This window comes from Stegastes partitus, unplaced genomic scaffold (assembly GCF_000690725.1).
Source record: "Stegastes partitus isolate 25-593 unplaced genomic scaffold, Stegastes_partitus-1.0.2 Scaffold57, whole genome shotgun sequence".
Lineage (NCBI taxonomy): Eukaryota > Metazoa > Chordata > Actinopteri > Pomacentridae > Stegastes > Stegastes partitus.
This window is the reverse complement of record NW_007577788.1, coordinates 596343-612649: the sequence shown is the minus strand read 5'-3', so window position 1 is coordinate 612649 and position 16307 is coordinate 596343. Positions and strand designations below refer to the sequence as shown.

Below are 16307 nucleotides of genomic sequence, written 5' to 3'. Positions count from 1 at the left end.
GACTTCAGTATGGTCTCCCAACAGAGCATTTTTTTGGGTACTTGCAGATTCGCCACTTTAGTAGGGAACTGTGTCTCCCCTCCCACAATACTCCTAAGTTAAGTGCCCCAGAATCCTTTTTTATTAATTGCAAGAATTCTTCCCATTTTATTTCCTCCTTTTACTTCCTGTTACATGACACCTGTCCTATAAGCTTGTTTAATGTCCAACGTAAATGGGAAAGGGACATAGATAATGAGTACATAGAGAACGACTGGCAAGAAGCTTTGAACTGTATCAAAAACGTGTTTTCTTGTAATAGACTGAGGGAAACTCAATACAAAATTCTTCATAGATTACACATAACATCCTGCATTGGGAATAAGATGGACCCAGGCCTGTCACCACACTGCCTGAAATGTCTGAAAAGAGCGAGGGGACTATATTAATCTTTTCTGGCAGTGTAAATACATATCACGTTTCTGGTCCTGTATAACAAAAGAGCACTGTGGCATTTTCAAAACTAAAGTGACCGAGGATCCTGGCCTCTTTCTACTTGGTCTGCCATCTAAATTTGTGTCAGTCCCCTCTCTTAAATTTCAATTGCTAGATAAACTTACTTTTGGCAAGAAAGACTGTTGAAATGGATCGAGGACAAACCTCCCACTGTTAGCATGTGGTACAAAGAGAGATTTTTTTTGTACTTCCACACGAGAGGATTAGCGCTGTGATGAAAGGCAATAAATAGTTATTCTTGACCACTTGGCAACCACTCATGGACTACCTTCCTGTGACAGTATTGACTTACTGTCAAAAGGATTCTCTCACCTCAGTTGGAAGCCATCTGGACTGAAAACGGACCCTGAACATTCCTACTCAGGCTGAGGCTGCACTTAAATGTGATGGACTCCAACAGGTTAATGAAACTGTGAAGTGAGCATGATGAAGGAATGGGGTATTGTGTATATTTTGTAAATGTACTTTGTTTGCCTTTTTGTTTTTGTTGTTTTAACTGTATTGTCTGATTTGTTTTTGTTTTTTCTGTTTGTTCCTTGTACAGATTTTTTATCTTATTGGCTGTGTCTATGTCCATGTCCTTTAATTGTTATACTACTTGAAAAACTCAATAAAATTGTTATTGAAAAACAAACAAAAAAACCAAGATGGCGTCTGCCAAATTCCAAACTCAAAAGTTTCAGAACAGTTATCCACAAACCAACATGTGGCGTCACAGTCGCTGCATCCAGCTTTTCAGTCTGCAGTCAGTCTGCTGAAAAGCTGACTAACTGAACTTGTTGACCAGAAACAGAACCTATCTTAAATTAGTTCTTCGAGTAAGACAAAAACCAAATAGCAGAAAAATGTGTTTCCTATTATTAAGGTATACATTAAGAAAGTCTTTAACTTCAATCAGTAGTCAGTCAATATTAAGGGATTCGTGGAGAAGTTTAAGGTGTGATTGCAGTCAAAGTTTAAATTTCTGCAAGAATCCTTCAAAAAGGTTTTTATAGGGTTATTTACATAATTTAACAACTTCAAATTCAACAAACACCATTAAGTTTCTTACACCTTTGATTTGATTTAAGGTTTAAATTAATGGACGGCTTTCGGGGCAAAATTTTAAACTCGAGGTCTCAGAACAGTATTCCACATTACCATGGGTATGCCCGTCTTTCATTTTTTTGTGTGTTGAAATGCTAAAGTAAAGAACTGATTTTCTCTACCAGACACTGAATCTGTTTCCACATATACAACAGAAATCCAAACCGCAGTGGGACTTTCAGGCAGCTTTTTATTCTCAACATGGGACAGCAGACAGTTGACCATTGACCCTGATCCTCAAGGAGTCTGTTCAGTAGATCAGCAACAGGACGAGAACGAGGAGGAATAAATTAAAACCCAAAACAACTGGTCAGGTAAGAAAAAAAAAAGAAAAGAAAAAAAAATCCACTCTAAAACAAGAGAATCAAAGAAAATCGAACTTCAGCCTCGACAACAAAAACAAGAACGTTCAAATAAAAACAATAGAAAAGTAGGTTAGAAAACATTTTTAGTTTCTGTTTTTGGTTTGTTTCTGTCCTCACTGTGCTTCTGTGATGCTGCGCACACACACACACACACACACACACACACACACACACACACACACTCTGTACACTGAACAGGTCGACCTTCAGTATTTACACTCGTGTTCATAGATTCTCTAAAACTTCCGTTTGTCTTTTTTTAATCCACTGGTCCTCACAGAAGTGGGCGGAGTCACACAGTTTAGGCCCGCCCCGTATGCCAGTGGACCAATCAGCAGCTGCTGTTCTTGAACTCTCCGTTCTCAGTGATGGACAGTTTGGTGGGGTTGCTTGGCGACAGGCCGTTGCGGAGGTTCGGTACGCTGTAACGCTCCTTCACCTGCGTCAGCGCCGCCATCAGTCGTGAGTTCGCCGTGTCCAGCGAGCCGATCCGCTTCTCCTGATTGGACAGAGACAAGAAGCAGGCGGGGTACAAAGTCAGACCGACAGGTAGGAACCGAAAAAAGTTTTAAAAAGCTGTGACGATCGAACTGTCGGATTAAAACCACACTGTCCCGGAGCAAAAACAATCCCTTAAAGTCCCCTTAATAATTATTATTTTTACTTATACAACACATTTCATATAAATATAGTTTTACACTGTACAAACCTTTACAGCTCTTCTAAAAGAGAAGTCAGAGAGGGTTTTTAAAACAAAGATAAAAAAAAAAAGCTTTCTTATCTAAATCAGAGTGTTTGTCAGATTTAATTTGTCATTTAATTTGAAAACTAAACCCCTTTTTAAAAGGGCCTTACACTTGAATGGTCTAACTGAGGAAACTATCATTTTAAGAGCTAGCAATAATGAACAACATAAAGTGAGTTTAATTTAATAACTGGTTTAATCTTCTATAAATAAATCAATAGATTGTAATAATTGCGGGTTAAAAAAAAGAGAAAGAAAATGTACATAAAAACACATTAATTAACTTTTATTCTAGTTTTTTTTTATACTTTGAAAACATTACTGTAAAAATAAACCAGTTCAAAATTTGTACAATAAAAAATCTGTTCAAGTTTTCATAATTTTTCACCGTAATTTAGATTTTAATTTGGAACACTCTAGCTCATCATGTTTATCCCCCCAAAACTTTCATATTTTTAAATTTTTAAAAACTGCATTATTTAATATTTTATTTAAATTATAAATAAATTAAATTCATTAAATAAATTATTTAATGCATTGAAAAATAAATGTCTGATCAGCAGAAATCCTTTGATTTAAAAAACTAAAGGATTATGTATCTATGGATTCATGCGCTTGTAAATAATGTTTTAATACCATCCATCCATTATCTATACACTGCTTAACTTAGGGCGAAGGCAGGGGACACCCTGAACAGGTCGCCAGTCTATTGCAGGGCTACACTTAGAGACAGACAACCAACCATCACATTCACACTTACGGACAATTTAGAATCACCAATTAACCTCAACATGTTTTAATGTTTTAATACATTAATTTTAAATTATGTGCTCATTTTAACCTTATTTGTTCAATTTTAAGGGATTCAATGATGAACTGAAGGTCTTATTAAGGAATTTTGCTGAAATACTCAGAAATTTCAAAGGGTTTCTCTGCAGAGATATACTGTAGGAATTACAAGATCCTTTCATTACAACACATCATTCAGAGGAAGGCAATGTGGTTTTGACCAGACAGCAAGTAAAGTGTTAAAAAAAATATCCACAAGAAGTTTGAGGGTAGCAGCCGAAAATATAAACAACAGGCCAAAAAGCTAAAACCAGCAAAAAACCCCCCCAAAAAAACCAAAAAACAAAAACAACTGAAAAGGTGAGAGTGAAGCTCTGCTGCAGGGTTTCACCTGGAAACACCTGAGTGAAACTGAACTGTCTCCTGTAAACCTGCTGACGTCTGCTCTGGATTTGAAAGAGCGTGAACTGGAAGCGCTTGGTGGTTCAGGGGGAGGTGGGTGAGGAGGAGGGGAGGTGGGAGGTCTACAGCCAAACAGAAATAAAATCAGAGCACAACACGCCAACACACCTGCAGCTTCAGGGAAGAAGCTGCTGCTTTGTTCTAGATTTGTTCTGGAGTCACATTCTCTTTGTACTAAAGCCGCTACACTAATGAAGCGATGCAATCTGAGTGCAGCCGATTGTTCTGGAGCTCTTTTATGTTAAAGTAACAGGAGAGTGAAATTTGATGTTGTCCACCAAAGCTACAGCGTCTAAGGAAAGTATTCAACCCCTTGAAAGTTTTTCCTTTTTATTGCTTGTCAATACCAAATCATAGTCAATTTAATTTGGATTTTCTGACAAAAAAGGTTTTTTGTATTGAAATGAAAACAACAACAAAAATTCTACAAATTTAGATCAAATAATAAAAAATATAAAATGTAAACTAAGTGATTGCTTTAGTATTTACCCTCTGACCAGTGCTTGAAGTCACATATATAAAATTAAAGCTGCAAGCAGCGTTGGTCAGGTCCTCGGTCCGCGCGTGTCGGGGTTGTGGCAGAAATGCACTCTGAGCAAGGTGTGACGGCCCCACCTAGTCTGTGGGTGGAGCACATTGGCTGTCTGGCTATTTCCTCGGGTCCCTGGACTGCTGGAGACTGAGTGGGCGGTCCTACCTGATTGGCACGTTCGGGCCCAGCGCTCCCAGGTATAAAAGGGCCAACCCCTCAGCTCCTGCTCTCTCTCCTCCTCATGCCCCAGACCTGTGGTTTGTGTTCTTTTGGTTTGGTTCACACACCTGACAACACCTTGCACCACATCACACCCAGGCATCCAGACATCTGCACCTACACAACTGATATCACTGACATACACACCTCACTTTAAATTAATTAATTCAACCTATTAATAAAACTTTATGTTAAAATCTGACATCACCTGTGTGGTCTCCCCTCTTTTGCCACAACCTATTTGCTGGGTTGTGACAAAGGTGACAATCACCTAACCGTAACCCTAACCAGCTAATAATGGCAAATATAATTGTAGAACGTGTCCTTTCATGTCTCCAGAAGGTGGCGCTGTGACTGTGGATGGATAATGGCATGAGAATGTCAGCAGGGCAGGATTCTGATCCAACATGTAAAGTCTGAGGGGCTAGAACAGAAAGACTGAGAACAGCTTCCACCTGAGAGCTGTGACAGCTATCTCCCCCCCCTCCTCACACACACACATGGTCAGGGCTGTTCCAGACAGAGACACCCCTACCATCACCCCTTCCCCGCTGACACACACACAGTCCTATACAGACAGCACAGTAAGTACACAGGTGACCCAGGACCTCAGCGGCAGCTCATCAACTTTAACGGCTCGCAAGCAGTGTTTGTCGGGTCCTCGGTCCGCACTGCAACCTCATGCCCGTGTGACCGTTCTTCAAGTTAAACCTGCTTTAAGGTGAAGGAGCTATGTTTCTGTCTCTGCTCAGCCTGTCAGTGAGTGACAGGAGCAGCTGCACTGAGCTGTGATGATGTCATCGTTCAGCAAGCCCCTGGCTGACAGAGCAGAGAGTTGTACTCACTTTAACTCTCCCATACTTGCACAATTTTCACCAAATGTGTGTAAAAACAACACATTTTTGTGGGAAATATTGTTAGGAAGCCCTCAGTGTCATTTGTAAAGCTGTAGGACCTTTTTATGTAGATGACCAAATGTCAGAGCATGTCTGCACATGCCCCATAGACAACCATATAAAGTTTGAGCCGAAGCGGCAACAGCTCATCAACTTTAACGGCTCACCATTCGAAAACCGGTTGAGAAACGCCAAATCCCTTCAGAACTTTTGTACATCAAGGCCTTCTCTGTCTACTGTGCGATTTTCAAGTTGATGCGATTTTACGGTGTCAGACAAGATAATTTTTTTCCCAAAAGAAGTTTTCACGGATTTTCTTACTTTGAAAGGCAAATTGCGGACTTCCTGTTGGAGATAGGTCAGGGGTGTCAGCGCGAGATTTGTGGGCGTCATTGAGACGGACGTTTTGGTGTTGGTTTGATCTCTGTACAACATTCCTACTGGGCGCTAGGGCCGTTTTAGTGTGTTTTTCTGTAACTAGGTGGCGCTAGAGAGCCTTTTCTTGTTTTTTTTTTTCATTTTATCAAATTTTTCGCCGATTCGGACGTGCATGCCAATTTTGGTGAGTTCAAACACTGCACATCATCACAAACACACTGTGTGAAGCACAGTGGTGGCAGCATTAAATCCTGGAGGACGACCTGATGCAGTCAGCAAGACAATGAGTCAAAGTAAACAGCCAAAGCAACACAAAAATTGTTTAAATCCACCTCGGTGAAGGTTCTGGAGGCCCACTCAGAGCCCAGACCTCAATCCAACTGAGAATTTGTGGCTGGACTTAAAGAGACTTAAGAGCTGTTTACTCATGATCCCTGTAACCTGACAGAGTTTGAGCAGTTTTACAAAGAAGGATGTAAATCTGCAGCGTCCAGATGTTCAGGATGATTGAGACCAGGATTAGTGTTGTAGTTGAAAACTAAAGATGCATCAACTAAATGCTGACTTGAAGGGGGTGCAATCATTCCTTTTGCGTTTTATATTTTTACTTTATTAACAATACTTTTGTAGAAATCTGATGTCTTTTTTTTTTTTGGTAAATTCTTGCCGAACAACAAAATAATTTGACCACAATGCAATGATGGAGAGCATGAAAAAAATGAAAGTTACGTGAGTGCATCAGTTTCAATCTGCTGTTAACTGACTGTTCATTCTGAAGACAGTTTTCTCACTAAACTGACTCGTGTTTTTCTGAATCCTTGCCTGAGGCTGAACAAAGCCTTTCCTGAACTGCTCCTGCTGCTGAAACTTGCTGCTCGAACAGGTGCGAGGCGTGTTGGCGCTTCTTGTCACCGGCGTGTTTTTTTTTTTCTTCCATAAGAAAATAACAAATAATAAATAAAACAGCATGGTGGCTGGTGGAGGAAGGGGGCGGGGCTACAGTTACTTGCCTGATTGGTTTATTTCACATCCGTTACTGACCTGAAACCAGTGAAGAGATTATGAGAAGCAGAGCTGCTGACTGACTCTCACAGGTGTAACCTATCTGACTGATCAAATCTGCTCACGGCATCATTTTGTGTTTAAAACCTTCTGCAGGTGTGTAACAGGTGTGACATCACTGTCTGTCTTTACCTGAGCGTCAATGATCTTCTGTTTGGCTTCGATCACCGCCTGCATCTCTGCATGGTCCCGCTTCAGCTCCTCCTCCACTGCCATCAGCCTGCAGACAAACCCACAGATCAACTCCAACTTCCTTTAAGAGCATTTTGATGCTTTTATCAGGTGTGTTCGTACCTGCAGATGATGCTCTTCATCTGACTGTCCTTCTCCTCCTGCTGCCTCTTCAGTCGCTCCTCACTGTCCTCTAGCCGGTTTTTGTACTCGAGCAGCAGTTTTTGCATCTGCTGCTCCTGAGCCAGCAGCCGTCGCTCGTACTCCTCGAGCCGCCGGCCAGAAACCCGAAGACGCTCCTTCAGCCGAGAAATCTCCATCTCATACTGCGGATTCAAGAGGCGGTTTAACATGAACAGCAGCACACCAAAATGCTCTGTGCATATCATGATATCAAACAGCTACTCATTGGAGTGCCTTCACCTGATGACGTTTTGGTGTTTTTATGACAAAATGAAATATTCTTCTATTTGCAGTTATCTGCCTCACTGTATTTGTGCAGGTGAGTCAGTACAGGTAAGTGTTTACCTTCTCAGTGTTCCTGCCCTCCTCTCTGCTCCTCTCTCCTCCCTCCTCCTCCTTCTCCTCATACTGGCCGTTGTTAAGGACCCAGGCTGCCGTTCTCTCCACTGGTGACATCGCCACCGCCTCCACCGGAGATGCCACCTGCACACACACAGTGACATCATCACAAACACACCCGGAGAAGCTGTACAGACAGTGAAGTAGGCGGATTCACTGCAGTACCTGTGGCGCCGGCTGCTTGGTGGTGGTCCTCGGGGGTGGAGCCACGTTCTCCGGCTGCCGGTTGCTGATGGCGGTGGTAGACGTCGGCTCAGTGTTGACGCTGCTGCTGCTGCGTAGTGAGGGGGAGGGACCACTGTGGGGGAGGGACCGTGGCGTCCTGGCCCCGGCCCCTCGGCTCTGCTGCTCCACCTTGACGATGTGAGCGGTGCCCGCCGTCGTGCTCTGACGGGGGATGGCGACCGCTGTGGCAGCGCCGGGTGGCAGGTCAGGCAGTGCGTGGCGTCGTGGCGTCAAACACTCTTCGCTCTGTGTGCTCCGCCGGCTGCCCAACTCATCCAGACTGCTGTTGGACGGCGCCCGACCTTTGACCCCCACCTGGCTGCCGAAGTCGTCAGAGTTGCTGTGGCTGTTGTGTGAACTCTCGGTGCTGAGGTTCTCTGAGCTCGAGTCCTGCCGCAGCGAGTGGGCAGAGCTGGTGGACAGGCTGTGGGCGGGGTTACTCAGATGGTAGACGGGGTTCTGGAAGGACAGCGGCTGCAGGCTGCGCTGCTGGCTGAGGGAAGGATGCAACGGCCGCCTCACCTGTGGGGCGCTCTGTGGCTGGCCGTCTCTGGGTGCAGCTTTGGCCTGATGTGGCGCCGGCTGAGGCGTGAGTGGGTTGGAGTGGGGGTAGGTGACGAGGGGCGGGGCCTGACCAATGGAGGCCTGGGAGCCCACCCTGCTGAGGCGGGGCGGGGCCTCGTGGTGCGGTGGCGGCCCGGCGGGTCCATGCAGGTTCTGGGTGTCCTGCAGGTCGACCAGAGAGATGCTACGACCGTTGGGCAGCAGGATGTCACGTTCCTCCTGGTCGGAGAAGCTGGTGCGGGTGGAGTGATGCTGCTGAGTCAGCAGGGGGCGTTGACCTCGAGCATAACCCTCCATCAGCTCGACAGGAGACTGCAGGCTGCGAACCTCACTGCGACTGCAGGTAGGAAATGTTCAGTTAGAGCAGTCTGACGGTTATTTAATGTAAAATCTCAATTTAACCATAAACAGAAAAATAAACAGTTCAAAGCTGCTGTAAACGAATGATGGAGGCAAAATGAGGTTTAAATATTCGGCTCATTTGAGATGAGTCAGACCTGTGCAGGCTTGATCAGCATCTCTGCCTCTATTACCTCCTGCTTTTTTAAAAATTCTGGTCTCATTTCAGCTTCCTTTTTTACTTTTTGTAATGTACTGTACTTATTCCTTTTGTTTTGTAAGTTCTGCATTTCTTCCCATGTCATTTTTTTCTGAGCAACATCTGAAATAGGAATTTCCTTGAGGCTTAATAAAGGTGTGTCTCATCTTAGATTTCTGTCTGATTTGATCGCGACTTCTTCTGACAAACTTGTTCAAGCAAACATTTGCAGAAGTCAGACTCCAATGACTGCATGGTCTCAGGAGCATGATGGGAAACATCTGGCTTATACCTGATCTATGTTTGATAGAAGCTTTTTAGTTTTGGTTGAATTAGAAAAATGTTAATGCATTTTAATTTTCAAGGTTAATCCTACATGTGTAGTTGATGTTCATCAGTCAGAGGCTGAAAATATTCAGATCATGAACTGTCGACATTTCGTTTTTTGTCTTGTTAACACCACCTGATTTATTACAGGAATTATTTAGCAACAACAAAACTTCTGGTGTGTTGGATGTGAGAATTCTTAAAATCACATCTGTATAGATAAGAACTGAGTCGCTTCGCAGGTAGAAGATCCCCGGTTCATGTCCCAGTTAGTCCCAGTCCCAGTTATTAATAAACTGGTATTTTTCTGTAAATACTTGTTCAGACTGAAGGCTGCTGGAAACTGTCTGTCTCGACCATTATTTTTTTAAGTGAAACCTAAACTCTGCCGAAAGGTTTTGCGTCTACTCTGATTGGCTACCTGTCGGTGGGGTCCTCGAAGATTCGTTGTAACCCTGACGACAGGCTGCCGCTGATGTTGTGGGCAGAGCTGTGATCCTGGAAGCGACGAAGCTGCTGCTGGACCGGCGTGGGAGCAGCCAGACAGCGAGAAATATCTCCCAGAATCCTTGGCAGTGGGCCCAGCTTCGCTACGGTGGCCTGCAGGAAGGAATTTTCACCCTGTGGTCGCCGTGTGTATGTGTTTGTTTGAACGGAAGCACCAGAATGCGGTGGTGGTTGTGGTGGTTTTGGTGGTGGAAAAGCAAAACCAAAAAGGAGGGGCACAGAGATGAAGTGAACAGAAAGAGGAACAGGGAGGAGAGGAAAGAAAAAAAAAAACATGAGGGAAACTTAATGGAAATGTCTAGGACAACATGCTTCTACTGAACATCCAACACAGCAGAGCCATGCTGAGGCTGGCAGGTGAGACAGGTGAGATGCTGTGGGGGAGGGAGGCAGGCAGGGGGAGGACGGGGGAGGTCAGGCCATGCCGTGATGTTCAGCCACGCAGTGTTAATGTGGTTAAATGAACTACGGTGTTTACATCACACACACAACAACCATCTGCTGATCGGCAATCAATAGTCACAGGTGAGATCAGCAAGTTTATCAGGACACAAAGTCAGTTCAAAACCACACAGTGAAACGTATTTAGCTTTATTTTAAACCTCTGGACCTCAAAACCTGACAGCAACTTTAACGGCTTGTTGTCTTAAAAAAAATCACCAACATGACACCACTTATTAGCCAGAAACTGTAAAAAACAGAAAGAACCATCAGATTTTCAACTTTCCCACTTGGACTAATCATGTGTGACAAGTGCTTCCTTTGAGAAAAATACCCCAAAATATGGAAATTGCATCAAAATCACAATCACTTTTTCTACGTCTCATTTGAAACTTCTCTGTAAACAAAGCGTTTCCATTATTTATTAGCCATAAAATGTAAAAACAGAAAGATCCATCAGATTTTCAACCTTTGACTTGAGCTAATCATGTGTCACTACATATCTCATTTAAAAGTTCTGCATTAACGTATTTTTACATGAGTGAAAAACACTCTTCTTGGTTATGCTGAGGAGCTGAGATTTTTAAAAATCTTTAACAGAATCGGTTACAAATGGTTTATTTTTGAAGATTTTTTTTTTTAAATGATACATGTAGAATGAAGTGATTTTGATGAAATATGACAATTTTAAGCTTAGATTTGGTAATTTTTCCTGAAGGAACAGCATGGCACACGATGTGTTCAAGGACCAGCTGAAAGTTGAGGGTTTCGATATTGATAACATCTGGGGGCACTTCCAAAATTTTTTTGTAGATTTCAATTTTAATTTTTACATTTTTTGTAAAACAAACATTGAAAGAAATGTGACTTTTTTCTTCTAGTCATGGTTGTTCTGTTTCCATAGAATCGCAGGACTTTATATTGCAGTGAAAAATGAGCCTACTGTGAGGAAAAAACGTGACAGTAGCAAAAAAATCATCCAGAGACTTTTCCAAATAAAATCTGACTGTTCTTATAGAACAAAAATCATGACCAAAACCACTACTTCGAAGCAATCCAGAAGCCTGGAGATAAACATGTCCCTCGTGTCCAGTTAAATAACTCAAAGACAAAGCTGTTCATCTGGGATGAGTATTAACAAGGGAGAACTTCCCTCCCTGTATGTTGAATTCACAGGAGATAAGAAAAACCTGTGTTTTTCTGCAATTTACTTACATTATTCACATGTATAACAATAACCTGTAAAAACGTGTTGGAAAAACTGCAAAACATTCCTTATTACATGCAGCCATGTGCCGTCCATCTACTCATCCTTTGACATTTCACTCCCCTGATAGATTTGTTCTGTGAATGAAACTCCATGATATTGCAGCGACATAAACATCCTGAATTTGCACCAACACCCTCCAAACTTTGATCTATAATTGTCAAAGCTGCCTCCATAATCACAATCTCGAGAGGGAAAGAGGCAAAGAAAGGTATGACAATGACAAAATCTTCAAAACTATTTTAAAATGACCTAAATCACTAAAATCCACAGGATTAATATTGTGACATGACTTTTGTGGTGGATTTTTACCTTTACGAATTACAGATATGGATGATTTGGACATGATTAAGATCACAGATGAACCAGAAGGTCTTCAGGTACCAACAAGTCTTTCAGTTTTTACAGTTACTTGCTGATAAATTGTGTTATTTTGTTTTGTTTTTTCTACTTAAAAAATGAACAGAAGATGCCTTTCAAACTCACTGGCGGGTTTCAGAGGGTAAACAAATCTCATTCAGTAAAATGTATCCACTGCAGCCAAATTTGCTTGTTTTAGGCACAAAGCATGTTAAAATTCAACTATATTAGAAAATACTTTTGCTACATAGTGAATCATGTGTAAAAGATGAGTCTGGTATCAAATGTAGGGTAAAATGAAACCTTTCATTGTCTATAACTTGTTGCAGCCAGCCACCATTATACATGCTGATATGAGCCTTGAAAGTTTACCCAGAATGCACTCTGTAAAGTTTTCTGGTGAATTATCACAACACAGACACACATCCAGGGTACCAATGATTGTTTCTATGACTCTATGTCATAGACTTTAAACTGCTTTACTGTTCAAATTGTGATACATCCCGTAATATCGATGCTCAAAGTTGATCATAGAGAAAGTTATTCTAAACAAAAAACAGTCTTTCTGTTTAGACTGTGACACCTGGATGGATGTAAAATGGATCTGGTTGCAGTTTTAACAGAACTGAAATGTGTTTTTCATCCTAAAATGTCATGTGTCTATCTGCTGGACTGATGAAGTTATGAGGCTCAGAAATAAAATAAAATTTAGACTCACTATGTACTTCAAGGGCCCGTAACTCTTACAATATTTATGCATGAAGGTAAAACTTTGCAGGGCTTCATTAAATATACTAAAGCTGATGTAGATTAAAAAAAAAATAAAACTCAGCTGATTCTGAGGAGGTCAGGGAAACTTTTTACCAGATGTAGTTGATTGTTATGAGTTAAACAATAACTTCCACACTGTGACGTTCTACAACATGCATAAACCCATCAAACTGTGAATCTGCTCTCAGTGAGTCCGTTTTCGTCGCTTCACTCAGCATCAATTTGTTTTGGAAGCAGAATGGGAGGCAGAGCCTTCAGTTATCAGGCTCCTGTCTTATGGAATCAGCTCCCAGTTTGGGTTCGGGAGGCGGACACCCTCTCTACCTTTAAGATTAGGTTAAAAACGTTCCTTTTTGATAAAGCTCATAGTTAGGACTGCTCTGAGTCATCTGAGCTGTCCCTTAGTGATGCTGTTATAGGTTTAGACTGCCGGGGATTCCCATGATGCACTGGGCTTCTCTCCTCTCCTCTCCTCTTTATATATATACATATGTGTGTGTATGTATGTATATGTTTATATAGTTGCCTATCACCATTACATATGACTAACTCTGTGACTCCCCCCAAGGTTCTCCTGCGCCTGCTCTCTCTGTGGATGTCTTTGGATCTGGAGCTCCTGAATTACAGCCGCTGGCCTCACCTTTCTGCATCCTGCTTCCCCCACCATGATGCCTCCTGTTACAAAAGGACAATAACTTCTAATAACTTGTTTAACTGTAAACTAAATTTTAGAATTCATCCTACATCCACCCAACCGGTCGAGGCAGATGGCCGTCCCTCCCTGAGCCTGGTTCTGTCTGAGGTTTTTTTTCCCCTGTGGGGGTTTTCGGTTCCTTCCCACTGTTGCGGACTGCTGAAGCTTATAGGGAATCCAAACGTTTTGGATTGTTGGGTGTTTCTGTCTCTGCATTTGTGAAGCGCTATGAGATGACTTGTTGTTGTAAATATGCGCTATAAAAATAAAATTGAATTGAATTGAATTGAATTTTACCTTGTCCAGCTGAGAGACGACCTCCCACAGCAGAGCGTGAAGCACCGAAAGCTCACGGCCAAGGTCAATGTAGCCCTCGAAGCCCGGCGTGTTGGACAGCGTCTCCGGGTTGGAGATCTCCGACAGGAAACGCATCATCCCCGCCCATTCGTGCTCCAGGAAGTCGTTCATGAAGGCCATGTACTCCTCCTTGTTGCCGAACCTGCGGAGCAAAGAGGCGTTTAGAGGCTGGATTCACCAGAGGACTGTTACAAAATGTGTTAGCAGGTATGTTGAGTTTAAAGTCACAGTTTTCAGGTGGCTCTCTTTTTACCTGCTAGATCACCATGGTAACTGATGCTGGAGAGCTAACCTGGTAGGGAGCAGGTTATGTTCAGAGTTTCAGATTTAAATGGACTGAAAAAAAAGCATCTCCTTTAATCAAATTGTTTCCTGACGATTCTCTGAGTGATAGATTCTCAGCTGAAGGAAAATAAGTTTTATCTGCAACATGTCAATCATGCAAAGATTGAAACTAAGAAAAAAAAAGCTAAAACCACTGAATGAAGTAGTAACACTATCACATACTGTATGCATCGTATTGCCATGGGAACCTACATGTATTCAGGTGGTTATGCAGAAATTGCATAAATATGTTTTTATGTTTTGTTCTGATTCACTGCCATTTACACTGCTGGTACTGCAGCTGACTGATTCTAGAAACTGATTACTCTATTTGGTATTTATGACAGAGAATTTTTAATCAATAACATTAATTTCACGTTGATTTGGCCAAACAAACAGTGATATCCTGCATTACAGAACAGTGTCAGCTCTAAATGCACTTCAATACAATATCATGTTTAAATATACAGTATGAAGTCGCCTACTACATCATTTGCAGTTGCAGCACTGCTTATTGTCATAAAGTTTTATATTCTTTACAGCTCGACAGCAAAACAACCTGTTGACTGAAGCAGCTGCACATGACTGTTTCACTTTTGCTTCGCAGTTCAGCCCTCAGAGGTGCTGATACTCACTTGGTGAAGTTGGCGAGGTTCTGAATGACTTTGGCGATGAGCGTCAGCGTCCGAGACGTCCGGTCGTCTGGATACTCCTGCATCAAGTAGAAGAGCGACGGCGACATGATGGCGGGACAAAGGAAGCGTAGGAACAGGGAAGCGCTGATCAGGCGTTTGCTGATGTCCTGCTGGTGGCCACGAGCGATGCACTGCTGCTTCCACGACGCAAAAACCTCCTTCAGCTCGCGAGGAAACACACTGTGGAGACAGGAAGTATCACTGAGGGAGGAAGGATCTAGTTTCTGCTGCTGCAATTGACACATTTATCCACATCTGAGGCCTTTTAATGTGTCTGGGAGTCCAGAAAAATGTCATTTATGTCGATGAACATCATTGAGCCTTCCTGTCTCTGCTGCAAACTCAACATGTTTTCTTCTGTTTTTGCATTAAGGAGTCCAGACCGTTTAACAATAAAGTGTTAGAAACAAGACGAAACAGACATCAGCCTTTAAATAGTCTTTAAGTTACTAAATCAGTGAATTGATAGCCAGAGAACATTGAACCTCTGAATCCCTTTGAAACACTTTACCTTCTCCACCAAATAAAATAAAAATCCACAGAAAATGAAGACAAAAAACAAAGACGCCTGTTCACTGGGGATCCAGGAAATCCCTGGATTTGTTGGGTTTCCATGTGTATTTTTGTGGAATCATAACTTTACAAATTAGTCACCATGATCTCCATAATTAAAACCACTGTAGGGCCTTATTATATATTATAGTCAAATAAATGTGTAATTTATATAATTTTTGTACTTCTCCTTTAATCCAACCACAGTGAGTTTAAGGAATTTGTAAGTCTTGTCCATTGCTAACAAATTAAAATTTAAGGGATTCATGTTCATGATTTAGAACTAATTTAAAGTTAAGAGCCAATTCAGATTCAAATCTGGGGAAAAACAAACAAAATTATATGTCTATCAAAGGGTTAATAAACAAAGAGTAAAAAACACTTTAAATTCACCAAATAGTCTGAAAACCTCCCCTGAATTCTCACCTTTTTAAAACACCTTCATGCTATTTAATACATTTCAAGAATGTGTACACTTTAAAAACTTCTTTAATCTCACTGATAATGAATTTAAAATACTTTCATATCACAACAATCAACATCACTAACTTTGTTTTAGTGCATTTAAGTATTTCAGTTTTGACTAGGTTTTTTAAGCATCCAGTTTTTGTACTTGTGGCTTTAATATGGCACACAGAGGAACACGTTGCTTACAGATACATCCAGCATGGTAAAACATCTTTCTAGAGGTGATCATTTTGTAAAATAAGTCATCAATAATGACAGCACAGAAGATATTTCTGAGCTCTCTCGCCTTCTTGATGGTTGTTCTGTTTCCATAGAGGGGCAGGACTTTATGTTGCAGTGAAAAATGAACCCACAGTGAGTGAAAACGTGACAGGAGCGAAAAAAAAAAAAAAGCCTCATAACTGGGACACAGCTTTTTGAAATATATAGGAGGAG

At 41.8% G+C, this 16307-nt stretch overlaps 1 protein-coding gene across 5 annotated transcripts in view; it reads right to left on the bottom strand.

Annotated features, from left to right (window-relative positions):
- Window positions 1-1751: 1751 nt before the first annotated feature.
- Window positions 1752-16307, bottom strand: part of rasal2 (RAS protein activator like 2) — a 137774-nt gene continuing 123218 nt past the window's right edge. For 4 of the 5 annotated variants that reach the window (XM_008275697.1, XM_008275695.1, XM_008275698.1 and 1 more), the window contains 8 exons: window positions 14793-15032; window positions 13774-13975; window positions 9858-10057; window positions 7948-8908; window positions 7729-7866; window positions 7324-7526; window positions 7162-7249; window positions 1752-2445 (listed from right to left, as the gene is read on the bottom strand). In XM_008275697.1, the coding sequence (XP_008273919.1) occupies window positions 2278-2445; window positions 7162-7249; window positions 7324-7526; window positions 7729-7866; window positions 7948-8908; window positions 9858-10057; window positions 13774-13975; window positions 14793-15032 (2200 nt within the window). In that variant the 3' untranslated portion in view covers window positions 1752-2277. The remainder of the gene's footprint in view (window positions 2446-7161; window positions 7250-7323; window positions 7527-7728; window positions 7867-7947; window positions 8909-9857; window positions 10058-13773; window positions 13976-14792; window positions 15033-16307) is intronic. The other variant, XM_008275696.1, reaches the window with a different exon arrangement.